This window comes from Falco biarmicus, chromosome 15, assembly GCF_023638135.1.
Source record: "Falco biarmicus isolate bFalBia1 chromosome 15, bFalBia1.pri, whole genome shotgun sequence".
Taxonomy (NCBI): domain Eukaryota; kingdom Metazoa; phylum Chordata; class Aves; order Falconiformes; family Falconidae; genus Falco; species Falco biarmicus.
In genome coordinates, this window is record NC_079302.1 from 2281686 (window position 1) to 2295585 (window position 13900).

Sequence of the window (13900 nt, forward strand, 5' to 3'; positions counted from 1 at the left end):
GAGTTGTTGTTTCAGAGAAACAAGCAACTGCCTTAGCACGTCAAATCCTTGATTCAGAGCACATAAATAAGGGCAAAGAGAAGCTTACCATCTCTGTCTTCTCCAAGCTCAGCCATTGCCAGGCCAGTGAATTACCAGCAAGGACTGGGACACTTAAGTCATTAGGGTTATGGTAAGGACAGGGCAGTAGGTGGAATATACCTGGAGTGTTGGAAGATCGATAAAGATGTGCCTGTCAAGCCTCCCAGGCCTCATCAAAGCGTTATCCAAGACATCAGCACGGTTGGTGGAAGCCAGCACTATGACATGATCTGTGGTCCCCATTCCTGTAGACAAACAAGCAAAAACCAAAGGTGAAGATTTTCACCATCACAGAGACCGTGTTGCAAGTATACAAAGGGATGGGGCAGGGCAGGATGCAGAGAATGTCTTACAAAGCTTCATCACAAAGCCAGAGGGTGTTTACCGCATCCTTTGGAGCAGCTGAGACTGAGAAAGCATGCTCCTAGCTGAAGAGGACAAGACAGGAAGGAACCTCCCAAGTCACCCAGGCCAGCCTCTGGTCATTACAGACTCTCACAAATTCCTTTTTCATGTACTTAATAAGCCTTGGTTTAAAACTTCCCCCCCTTTTGCCACATTTCAAAATTGCTTCAACTAGAAACCACAACAGAATGAATCTCTATTCTGATGAGTTAGGAGATGCCTTCTCACCCCCAGGCTTAAGTCAGCTCCTGCTCCTTTTGCTCCAGGTTGTACAAACAATGTTTGCTAGCTGAGACAGCCTTTCCCTCCCAAATATTTCTGTGGAAAACCCTTTCAGCTTTTGTTTACTTTTAGCCTTCAGTCACAGATAGACCACCAGGGAAGTGATGGGCTTTCTTCTGACCACCTCGGGTTAATGCAAAGAGAACATAGCCTTGCCACCCAGCAAGGGGCATGTTACAGCACGATTTGATCTCTGTCTTCTCGTTCATCTTGTATCACTCAGAAGGCACCCAGGCATACTGCAGACCAGTGCAAAGACCAACCCTGCAGAACTCACACAACAAATGTGTAGGCAGACAAAACACAACCAAACAGCTTTGCACTGATGATTAGCATACACTAGCTCAAGCCACAGCCAGAGAAGGTTTTGTCTCCATGTCTGAAACAAGGGAGCATCAGAATCTACAGCCGTGAGAGCAGCCTGCAGTATGGAGGCATCAAAGCCGGCAGGGCTTCCTGGGGAAGCCAGAGCACTAGCAGCTGGAGAAGGGCAGAAAGGGGCAGGCGGTAGTGCTGCCTGGGTGGGGAGCCAGAGATCATGTTGAATCACTCAACCACAGTGCTTATTTATTACATTCCACCAGGTGCCCGCAGGCCCCTGGGTATGAGTCACCTGCTTACAGCAGATTCAACAGCCCTGGCATACAGCAGCCTTCCCAGGGAAAGGACGCGTTAGTCCCATGTGCTTCCTTTGCTGCCAAGTCACATGCTGCAGAGAGGCAGCTTTACGCACGTAAGCTGGGTGAGCTTCAGCTCTCTCCAGCTCCACCAGAAGAGCTGCCAAATGTGTCAGCGTACAAGAGCTCAGCAGACAGATTAAGGTTACAGGTAAGTCAGAGGACTGGCTCTGTCAGCTTGTGCTATAGCAAACCTCACTTCTTCCTCCCTGCAGGATGCTGTCTAAATAAGCTCCTGGAGAGGATGAAGCAGACCATTCTTCAGACATGTATCACACTGCACTTTGGAGTGTGATAAATAAGCAGAGACTGGCAGGCACTTGGGGGATAGCAAGCTTCATTCACACGGCAGGATTAGGTGGTACAGTACATTATCTGCTTTGCAGCTGGGAAGACTCTCTTAAAATAGGTCTAACTATTAGAACAAATAAAAAACCAGAACCGCTGAGAGCATCTGCCTCACATCAGCTTCTGCCCTACTTGCTCTCAAGCCTGTATGCCAGCGCTGCGAAACACTGCTCCATGAAATCTACATGCAGCCTCCGATTCGTACTACTGTCCCCTATGCAACATCACCTGGCATGTAACAGGCTTTGGCTTCCACAGGCAAAGATCAACAGAGAGAATCTACGAAACCAACCCCTCAGTCACATCAACAAATGAAAAACAGCTCTTTAAAATTTAGCCTAAAGAGAGCCGTCATATCTACAATGTTTACAAATGAAGCCACTTCAAAGGAAAAAAGGGCGCACTGGAAATGGCAAGCGCATTATTACACTGCGTAATTCTCCAGCCATTTGTTCAAAAGCCTTTTGGACATCATCTGTGAACAGTATCATTGAAACATGAGCACCTTCATGAGGGAAGCCTTGGGGTCAGAAACTTGCATACAGCACAGATCAGGGGGGAGAGGTCTTGTCTGAAGACCTTGGGTGAAGAGCTGCTATCAAAACATGTCCTGCGTTTTCATTCACAAAACACAGATGAACCCAGGACTGTCAAGCTCCTCTCAGATGCATTCAGAACAGAGGAGATATCTGGGTCACATTCCTCTTTGGCTTGTTTGCGGCTTGTGAGGAAAGATTCACTATTCAAACCAGGCACCTGTTTTGACAAAGACTGGAGTACATGCGTCACTCTCATTTTAAAAACAGCTTTTGTACATACAGGCTCCCTCCAGTCCCTCCCCTTCTCCCACCAGACTCCTGGTGCTGCCAGAACATGAACATAGCTGTCAGAGCGAAGGAAACCAAGGTCGCTTGTAGAAGAGCACTACAATTACTCTAAAATCTGCGTACCAGAATTATAGCGTATCAAACTGCACATTCATCCCATACAGCTTAGCATAATGGCTTTTTTCTTGGTGTCCTCAATCCTTCCTCCAGCCTGCAGAGCAGGTCCCATACAGCTCTAACCCTCCTTTTCTTCCTCTACCTCACCTCAGAGTGATCTCATTCGAACACACAAATTTGACAATCACTGCCGATGACTCACAGAACTACTTTTGTGCACGATTTTTTTTTTCCAAATTAATAGCTAACTCTATGGTGTTGCCTTGCAGAACTTCAACCATCAGTTTGAGCTAAACACAGCTAAAACAGAACTCTTAACCTTCCATTTCAAGGATTCCTCACTACAAACACATCACACTCCTCTGCCTGTGCTTGGGTAGAACTGTTAACCTCCTAAAAAAATCTTATTCACTAACACCCTGAAAACTATTTTGCCATGATGCATATAACACTTCAGTGTTCGTTTAGTTAACATGCTCTGTTAGATAACATTTCAGTAACGTGTGCCAAGATCACTGCTGATGAGTACAAGTCAACAGTGAGACCATGTTTCTCATACTAGCCTGCCAGTCCTTGCCAGCTGTCTCCCATTTGACACTGTAAACTCCTTGGGCTACTTTTTAAGTATGTGTTTGATAAAACTTAGCAAAATGAGAGACTTTGTACATGCCCCTCATAATATAATAAATAATGAGACAAATAATGAGACAATACAAATTTAAAAATAAACTAGGCAGCACACAGCAAATAAGGGACTATTAAAGTACATATTGAGGATAATATTCACCTTCTAAACTCCCCTTCCAGGAGAGTTGTACCTTAATTTCTGAATTGAGACTCACCAAGAAAACACTCTAGAAACCATGCCTCATTTCTACAGACTGCAGGAAATCAGACATTTTCATTTTCAGTATAGAGATGTGGATTGTACCGACTACGTATTCCTGAACAGACTCATGGGCTTCCATTTAATTCAGTATTAAGCTGTTGCCAGCTCACCCTACAACTGTCAGAAGAGGAAAAAAAAAAAAACCAACCAAACAAGCCAGGACTACTGCTGTTCTGTGTGTTAGTACTGGCCTTTTTGTGTTGAGACCATCTACTATACAGATACAGCTGTAAACGGTTATATTCATGGCAAGTATGTATATGTGCTTGGCCAAGTTGCCTAAGTTAGTGCATGTGCAAAGTCCCAGGGAACCGTATACACATATTTAAGGTAATCTCTGCTATCTATGGAGGAGCACTGTGTGTTTCAAGCATGTTCCTCTGATAACCAGATTTCTGTCTGGTTGTTTAGGACCTACTTAAAGCTCATTCCTCTCCTTCAAAACCTTCACGGCACCTCTGCTGAAGCAGAGCGTGATCTGGAGGGTCTCTGTACAGCAGGACCACTCTGTGCTGTCTGTACCACACTGTGCTCCTGCTTACCATTTCTCCTCCTTCTGCAGGAAGGGCAGAGATCCAGAATTACAGATCATCTTGTGTGCAGTATGGAGGAACATCTACCCTTCGCTGAAACCATTTTTACAAGTCCCAGCTTTTCTCCTTGAAAAGACAGGGTTGACTCCAGGGCAACCTCCAGAAGGCAGCCTTGCTGCTCTGATCCATAAGATGCACTTCAGCAGGGCTGCAAGCCATTTCACTGCAAACATTCAGGAAAAAAGCAAGCAGTTTTAACTCCTTTAACAAGGTCTGGGGAAAGTGAGATGCCTTCAGTGCAAGACGGTTTTTAGTTTCTCATATGAAGAGTGTGATGAGACAACGTGTCACAGCTACAGTCAAGGGAAAAGACAGCTCTGTCCCACGAAACAGCAGACCAACACAAACACTCCCTGATGGGCAGGCAGGTAGTTTCTCCTTACCCTGCTCTGCAGTAGTAAGATTTAGCAGCAGAAACATTGCAAGTTGGGTCAGTGCTGCAGGCTCTGACAGAGTTCTGACTAAGAATAGCCAAAGGATCATTCTTTTTGGCACTTGTGTGAAAGCGTCTGAGAAAAGGGCCGATTCCAGATACAGTACAGCCAGAAACCACACAGAAGTGTGGCATCAGACCAGGACTTGCTTGCAAAGCTTCTCTCTTGCAGTTTAGATATGGGCTCCTGTAGTCAGGCAGACAGCACAGAAGTCGAAGGACAGGAGAATTGATCTATTACATTGCTTATGTCCCTCTGGGACAACTAAACTTTAAACCTTAACAGGCTTTAAACCACTACCTGTCTTAAACTGAATATAGCAAGTATCCAATAACATTTTATGGCCAGCTGGACCTAAATGTTACCCTCTACAGACAGCAGTGCCCTTGCTGCCAATTCATTTTCTTTTGGTTCCCCAGTACTGTAAATAATTCTTCTCCAACTGCCAGTGGGAAAACGTACTCCAGAACTGAAGCCATTTACTACAGTAAGAGTCTTTGGGGTTGCTGCCCTCTGCCAGCCATGATCTCTAATGCACATTTTCTGTTGATTTCATTAGCAGGTGAATGCTCACGTGGCTGTTCGTGCAAATTCACTCTGGATGTGACACTACACTCTACTGACTCAGGGTCTTTGGCAGAATCACAAAACCAGCTGGTGCCAGGGTTTTAAAATTTACTAGATTTAGCCCCAAACCCTTAAAAGCCTATATAAATGTCTGGATTTCAAGAGGGTTATCTCCACAACTTAGTCATAGCACATACTCAGAGATCTGTTCTGAACTCAGTTACTTCCTTAGGCACCACCAGCTCTGGAGTAGTCCTGCCTAGGGGACAGATGAAGAGAGATATGGGGCAGCACCTTTAGAAACGGGGACTAATGATGGGGTACATGGGTTCAGACTCCTGCTTGAGGAGATTCCTAAGGGTTCTGCAGCAAAGCCTGGGTCGGAGTGAAGAAAGTACTGGGCACATGACCTCCACAAACCCTGTGCTGAACAGCAGGTGCTGCTGCCTCTCCGCACTCAGTGCGGCAGCTGGTGAAGGGGAGAAAGAATGCACTTCAAGTGAGCAATACGACCACCCCTGAAACCAGAGCAAGGCCAGCCAACAAGGTCACACCAGTGTCCACAGCAGAACAAGACATCCTGGCTTTCAGGGCCACAGCCCCTCCCACTAAGCAGTAGTCTGAAACACAGTTACCTCTTGTCATGCAGGTGGCCTTTTAGCACGACCATGACCAAGCTGTAGTTCTGGGTTTAGTCCTGAACAGACTGCAAGTGCAAGCTGGCCTTGCCCCAGGGAAGAGGGGAATGAGATTTGTTTCAATGCAATGCTAATTACTTCAGCAAGAAGAGAATGCTGAAGAGGCATGGCAAGTTCAAGCAGGAAAAAGATGTACAGGCCAACAGGTTGGATCTCTAAAGTGATAAGGGCCCAGCTGCTGAGAGGCAAGAGAAAAATACTGACCATCCATTTCTACCAGCAGCTGGTTTAAGGTCTGCTCCTCCTCAGCATTGGCAAACCCAGATATATTGGTTGAGCGTTTCTTGCCCACAGCATCAATTTCATCGATGTACACTATGCAGGGTGCGCGAGCCTGGGCTTCTCTGAAGAGGCTCCGAACTCTGGCTGCTCCAAGACCTACGGGGGAAGGGAAGAAGAAATGAGCCTTGTGGCTAACATTGTCAGCAAAGCTGGAGAGCAGCATTACTGGCCCCCAAGACACCTGACTAGGCAAACCCTCAGTATATGACTCCCTCTTTCAACATGCCCAGCACAAAGAAATAGCCACAGAACTCATAGGTTTAAGTCCTTAGGCACAGCTCCTCCTGGAGCATGCTGGCTTTTAACTGAGCTCCTAAAACTGCAGAGAAGTCCTACAGCTGCTCTACGAGGAGCTCTGCTCCCAACTCTTAACATGAACTCCTGTTCCTTACACAGGTCAGGAGCAGAAATATTCTGCATTTTCCTGCACGTTGACCCGTGTCAGGTCTCAAGAGATCGAGGAGGAAGGAAGAAAAGGAGAAAGATGGAAATCCCAAGGCACAAAGAGGCTATACTTTCCCCATCAGCAGGGAGCAGCAGAAAATCCATCAGCATTCTTATACAAGGAAGGAAGCCTCAGTCAATGGCTTTAATAATAGGTACAGGGAAGTCAGAGATAATGCTTCAGGTGAAGAACCATGGCTGTAACCCAGAAAGAAGCAACTCACAATTCAGAGGGCATGCAGTTTAGATGCCACATAATTAAGTACCCTCTTATCACCAAAAACCTTTTATCATTTCAGGGGAAGTATCCAACTCATCTTCCCCATGCAAAGACTAAAATTCTGCCCTTCAGCAGAGGCCCAGCCAGCACCCTCCAACTCCACAACAGACCAAGTAACCTCCACACCCTCCCGAGGAGCTCACCTCCTATCACCTCCACAAACTCAGAGCCTGCCATGGCCAAAAACGGCACTTGTGCTTCTGTAGCCACTGCCTTCGCCAGCAACGTCTTTCCACAGCCTGGTGGTCCAAGTAACAAGGCACCCTTGGGCACTTTAGCCCCAAGCTGAAGGTAACGATCAGGATTCTGCAAGAACAATACAGCTCTGTCAGACCACAGCTGAAGGATCTGCACAAGAATACAGCCTCCCAGAGCCTCCCAATACTGTTTTCAGCCTGAGCAACTCAGAGCTCCTAATGGGAGCAGCTACATCTGCATTCCTGTTACAGAACGGGAAATATATAGATTAAGTCATGCTGATTACAGCATAAAAAGCTGTCAGCTAATTTAAACAGAGGCTGCTCAGTATCATGAAGGATGAAGAGAAGAATATACCCTCCCTCCCCAGGTCACCCATCTATCCCAGAAGACAGGTAGCAAGCAAACACTTTGCTCTACTTTTATATACCTTTAAATAGTCCACAAATTCTTTGACTTCCATTTTTGCCTCATGCATTCCCGCTACATCCTTGAAGCCAATCCCTTTTCCAGATTTCCCATCCACAATAGTGAAACGAGCCATTTTCAACTGGTTCTGTGGAAGTACAGCACAAGTACTGAAGACACGCTCTGACTATAGACACGTCAACAGTCTGGAACAGCTATTTGCTATACTTTGGGAGATGGCACAGCACAAGTTACCCTTACCAAATAACACCAAAATGCCCAGCAATCTGTTGGTGCTTTACTAACTTCTGCTTTGGAAATACTTCACTGCCAGACTGTTGACTCAAACTTTATTTATCCACATTTTGTTTGGAAGAGACAGAATAAACCTTCAGGAATAGTCCCAACACAATCCAGCCCAAACTCCAGGTAGAACAGGCAGGGATACTTATTAAAAACATGCAGAATGTCCAAAACCTTATTCAGGATCTTCTCCCCAATTTCTAAATGCTCTGATCCTTAATATATGGGGGACAGGTATAGTTTTGAGGAATATGTATTGATGGCAAATAATTGCCAGTGGTAAATAATTACCAATACTGTCTTATAAATGCATATAGACAGACACACTGCAACGCTGTCTGATGCTGCCACTAGTTTCTACTGCAACACAACCCAGGACAGAACTATAAGTTCTCAAATTTAAGAGACACCACATTTCAGCCTCCTGGTGTGCGTTAAGCCACAGTGACAGTCAAAACAAGAATTTAGTTAAACGCCTACTTGTAACTGCTCATTATGTTCTACTGAAAACAGCTACTCAGGATTTTTTTTTTTTTCATTGGAAGTTTATAGCTTCTCACACCTCAGAAATGTCAGCTTATCCAAATGAAGAGTTAAACACACAGGGTCTAGCTGTTCCCACTTATGCAAGGACAGAATCTAGTTTTGAAGGCCCTCATTACTCCACGCTTCTTTAAAAATACTCTTCTCCTCTGAGCAGCTGCATCCCTTTGTGTAAAGAGAATCCCAAAGCCAGAAGAGAACTGCAGAGGAGACAGAGTGGAAAAACCCAAAAAGGGACTGAATTCACCATATTTTCATCCCCAGATCCCTGTGGTCAATGGCAATGCACCCTGGGCTGATTTCTACAGTTTCATCAGCTGATCCAGGCAAGGGTGGAAAAGGGGAGGAGATGTGACTGATGTTGCAAGTGAGGCATGTGGATGAGCGGAACAGGCCAACACATAATGAAATCCAGAATCTGAACATATTTTATAAATTGAGAACTCATTTTGCAGAAAGCAGCAATTCCTACTTCTGGCTGTATGGGAGGCATATTGGCAGGACCCAGTGAAAAACACCATCTGCAGCTGCAACTCATTAGCAAGCTTTGAAAACAGCAGAGCAAACTGGACTGCAAATGCACTGAGATCAGCCCTTCCTGCCATTGGGGAAAGAAAGGGCCTCAACTAAGGCCAGTTACAGTACAAACTAAGTCAGATGATCAGGGCAGGAAGATACACAAGATGTCTCAAGACTGGAGAGCCCTTGGCACCAGTTAATTCTCATTCTGCATTGACCTTGCTGGGGAAAGGGGAGGAGATCTGGCCAGCAGAGGACAAGGCTACCCACAAGCTGCAAAACAACATCAAGATCCAGGGTACTCACAAAAGCGTTGAATCCTCCTACACGGCTTGCAACTCTAATAAGGCGGAAGATGCTCCACAGCATGGACACAGCCACAAGTGTCACTATCAGGGAAATGATGTCACTAAAAGGACAAAAGCAACACAAGTACAGATTGAAATGTTCGGCTGCAACTTGGTAAATATTACTCAACATAGCTTTTTTCAGGATTTTAAAGATCCTGACATGTAGGCTACAAATGCAACGATAAGCAGATATGACTAAGAAAACAGAACCTTTACAGGTTGGTTTGAGATACAGATATATATATAAAACAACAAACCCCAACAATTACATAACCTAAAAAGTTAAACAGAGGACACTGCAAATACTGCTTTCAGCTGTGGAAGAAATTCGACCTCACCACCCCCCTTCAGAGGCATTTCAGCTTATAAAACCTTCAGGCAGTCAAATCACACCCAGAGCAGAATCCGGTGAGGCTGGCAGTCCATCCAAAGGGAGCTCACTGCAGGAGACCTGTGCCTGGCAATACTAGGGAGATTCCAACTCCATAATCCGGGCAGAAATCCCAGTGCAGGTCTCCCATTAAGAGGCGGCTCTACCTTGTCTGGTTGGCCTTCCCTGGTCAAGTCTCTCAGCAACCCTCATTATTCATTTTCTGGATCTTTTGCAATACCAGTTGCATTAGGAGGGAGATTAAGAGCAGAGATGACACTGCAGGTCTAATACAGTTACAAGACAAACACGCAGAGGACAAATATCCCATAAGCTCTGAACAAAGGATGCTTTCAATAGGAGGAAAACTGATCATGTCATGTTGAGATTGTGGGACCCTGTTGTGCTTCACATGCCTGTGAAATCCATCTGGTGTTGCTGCACTTCTGTGTCTTATCTTTAAACTAGGAATGTGCGTTCCATCTCTCAGAGGGATGATTTACTGAAGCAAGGGCATCGGCATAGGCTATACATCCAGCTGCATTTGTTTCTTCCCAGTGAGATCCTAGGCAACACCAGAAACTGAAAGGCACCTTCAGTTTGTCAACTATGCAAACAGGATTAATTCTGAGACATCAAGCACCCACATCTCAGAGTAAACTGAAACCAAGCTGTAAGTGCTCTGCACCTCACAGGTTCGAACTCCAGACAGAGACTCTGACTTCTCCAGACATTCATCAAATCTCCTGAAAGACTTCAGAGCCTATCATCACTCTCAAAAAAAAAAACCCCAAACAACTCTTTTCAGGGGCGGGGGAAGCAGCTTGTGTTGGTGGCTGACTGCCTTTTCAGTCTACTCTTCCCATTTCACACAAGTTTGGAAATATTGGCAAGCTCTCAATTTCAACTAAAGGTCTCGGACTATATGATCAATTAAAAAAGTTTATCTTCATATAAAACATGTATTAAAAATGTGTAAATGTTCAGAGGACAATTAGACAAAATCCATTCATATATGAACATGACATTTGTTTCACATTTTGGTAAGGTGGCTGGGAGGAAGAATTACACACACTGGCCATTCCTATCTACAGTGGGAAAGCCACTGTGCTCCAAAACCCTATGAGCTACTAAAAGCAGATGACGCACCCTGCATGGTGCACGAGCAGGTGACCAGGCCATCTCGGCAGGTAACTGTAGCGGCATGATGCTATCTGTTGTCAGGATTCAGGACTTCTTTACTTCGCAGACAGGACTTGCACGCTACATCTGTTAGTACTTACAGGAAGCAATTAGTTGAGAGCTCTCCAAACACTGGAGTCCCTCCACACATTTATGGAAAGCATCTCTCTACATCAGTGTAATGGCCATCAGTGGTGGAGGCGGACTTCTTCCACAGCCCAGCGAGAGCTTCACAGGTCTGTTTTGTACTCAGGACCCCATAAATCTTGTTTTGCAAATACAAGCTGCTGGTCTCTACAGAAGGGCAAATAAGCCACCTCAGCAGCAAGTGACCACAAAACGTTAGTACACCATATGAAAGCACAGAATAAAGCCCAGCCAGTGCTCTATAATCTTTTGACAGATCTTCCCTCTTCTCACTCATTACAGCTTATTTCAGAATTAAAAAAAAAAAAAAAAAGCTCAAACCTTTAAGCAAAGAATCATGGTTTCAGGTAACAGAAAAAGGCTGAAAGTTTAATAGAAGTACTCCTCTCACTGAGATTTTGTACACTAGCATCAAAGCTGCTCTGCTCAGTATGGGGCACACAGCTGGAGCGAGCACCAGTGCAGGCTGTCCTCTGATCTACAGCTGCCGGAGAAGCAGGCCAAAAGTAGGTGTTTATTTTTACAGGCTGAACAACCACCACAGGCCTTCCTTGAAGCATTTTAATGGGGGAAGGCTTACTGCACCACCAGCATTCTCCACAGACCAGGGTGTAACATCACTTGTTGAGTCAGGATTTCTACCACACTCTGCACTTGAATAATTCATTCTAAGGACAAAAAGTGCTCAGCTGTGCAAGAACGCAGACTTTCCTCAGACTTGCTGACACTGGCCTGAAACATTCTGGTGTGCTGCATGCTGCAGTTCCAGACACCTTCTTAGGACCCTCACTTTCAAAACATTAAGGTACATCTAGAGCATGCCTATTTCTGAAAGACGGCATAAGTGCGCCAAAACAGAGACCATTTTTTTTTGTTCTGTATTTATATAATGTTTAGTGACTTTTCCCTCCAAGTGAGGGATGGTGCAACCAATGTAAGATCAACAGTAAGCACAAATTTATATCATACTTTCCATAAAAGCCAGGATGTTTGTAGGAAACAGGGATTCTCTCTCTCTCATCAATATTCAGCTCATCCTCCGCAGCTCTCAGCTTCTCTTCAAATTTGTCAATGTTTGCCACCCTCATTGTGAACAACAGGGTAACATTCTGGGGACAGGCAATCAAAAGCACATATAAGTACTGTAGTGTAAGGATACAGCAATGAGAAGTAGCGCACAATGTGGACAAATTGGATAAAAGTTAGCCTTATGTTACACCCTTTGACACTGCATCAATGAACTCATGAGCAGATAACTGACACTAGGGCCCCCAAATGAACTTGGGAACACCTCTAGCCTTTTCAGCACCTTATGAAAGCATAAAAGTCAAGAACTAAGTCTCAGCTCTCTAGAAACAAGGAGATACAACAGCTTTGTAGACAAGCTGAAGGACAGAATTAGTATTATAAACCCAGTTATACCAACACCTTGGGCTCTGACAAAAGTTTTGAATTACATATGGAAAACTACATCTTTGCAAAGGAGGGATCTTGTGCTCCACTTGGACTTCTTGGATCTCGTTTCTGTATCTGTCAAATTATTTCATCCAGCAGTTTGCAAATGGATCATAAGCTACTGAACAAAATGGGATGTATCCCAGAACAGTATCTTAAAATAATCTCTTAAGCCAGCTTGTAATGACTCTTAGTCGCAACTCTTGGAAGTAAGTGCATGATCAAACTTCACTTTGTTTGCATTTTGGAAGATTTAAGAAGGAAGTTTGATGGGAGTTTGACAGAACACATGAAACCTAAAAACCAAATAGGGAGAGAATTTTGAAACAATATCTAGTAATAAGAGTTTACAATCTTCTAGACACCTTCTTACATATCAGGCTGAGCTGGCAGAAGAAGCTAATGAATTTTCCCAGCTTTTCAGATATAGGTAGGATTTTCTTCCAGTTCATTATGGAAGAAAATTTCATTTTTACAATTTAAACTAAAGTCTTAGCTTTCAGGTTTATGTGAGTAACAGAAGTGCCCCGAAGTTCAAATACAAGACAGACAAAAATTAATGGAGAGCAAATTTACCAGCTAGATTACTGAACATACGTATTCATTAATTACATTATTTTCAACAGTATAGTCTAAAATCATTCAGCTGCAGAAAGTCACTCACAACTTGTCCATGGGGAGTTCCTCCTGGGTGCAGATAAATTTCCACAATATCACTCTCTGGCACCACTTCAATTCTCTGGACCTCCCCCTTTGCCAGCATCTCATTCACAAAGTAGTTCCAGGAAATGTTGGTCCCTTCTCTGTTCTCACTGACCATGAATCGAAGCATCAGCACTACGAAAGTTATGATGAGAAGTGCCCGTAAGCGTTCAAGATGCATCTGATGTTCCCTTTTCCTGCGCTTTTCATCCTCTTTAGAAAAAACAAGATACCAGAGAAAAAAAACAGACATGAGCATGTAATTATGAAGCTTTCTGACCCAAAGAAAGGACAATTAAATGACAAAGATCAAACAATAGTACCTTTTGGGGTTTTTTTGTTTCCTTGCACGTTTGGTTTCTCCTGAAGGACTAGACTCAGAAGCAGTACCTAACTTACATTGCATGGGCAATTTTCTGGCTTGGCTCACAAAGGAGGTAGTGTGACTTGCCCAAGGTTATGCAAGTGTGTCAGTTTTTTGGATTGCGTGACATTCCCAGACCTTTCTGGCTTCTAGACTGTCCGACCACAGGGCCTCAGCTGTACACATGAAACAGCACCAAGTCAAAAGCCTGCTTATGAAAGTGCAAGCACTCAGATGGAAACTTAACAGCTACCTGAAATGAAGCACATTTTGCATCCTGCTAGCCAGCAAAAAATCTGCTTGCATCACATTGCTGCAGCTATATTCAGCTGTTCCCCAATACCCCAAAAGCCACACAGTGAGGCACTGTGCACACAGATTACGGAAAAGATGACGGAGGATCACCTCTTTGACTTCCAGTTAGAGGAACTGAAG

The 13900-nt window shown here is 44.5% G+C and overlaps 1 protein-coding gene across 5 annotated transcripts in view; it reads right to left on the reverse strand.

The window, feature by feature from the left end:
- SPG7 (SPG7 matrix AAA peptidase subunit, paraplegin) overlaps positions 1–13900 on the reverse strand; it is a 42068-nt gene that overhangs the window by 11918 nt on the left and 16250 nt on the right. For all 5 annotated transcript variants that reach the window (XM_056360365.1, XM_056360366.1, XM_056360367.1 and 2 more), the window contains 7 exons: positions 13064–13314; positions 11914–12053; positions 9202–9304; positions 7553–7678; positions 7068–7230; positions 6123–6296; positions 202–326 (listed from right to left, as the gene is read on the reverse strand). In XM_056360365.1, coding sequence (XP_056216340.1) covers positions 202–326; positions 6123–6296; positions 7068–7230; positions 7553–7678; positions 9202–9304; positions 11914–12053; positions 13064–13314 — 1082 coding nt within the window. The remainder of the gene's footprint in view (positions 1–201; positions 327–6122; positions 6297–7067; positions 7231–7552; positions 7679–9201; positions 9305–11913; positions 12054–13063; positions 13315–13900) is intronic.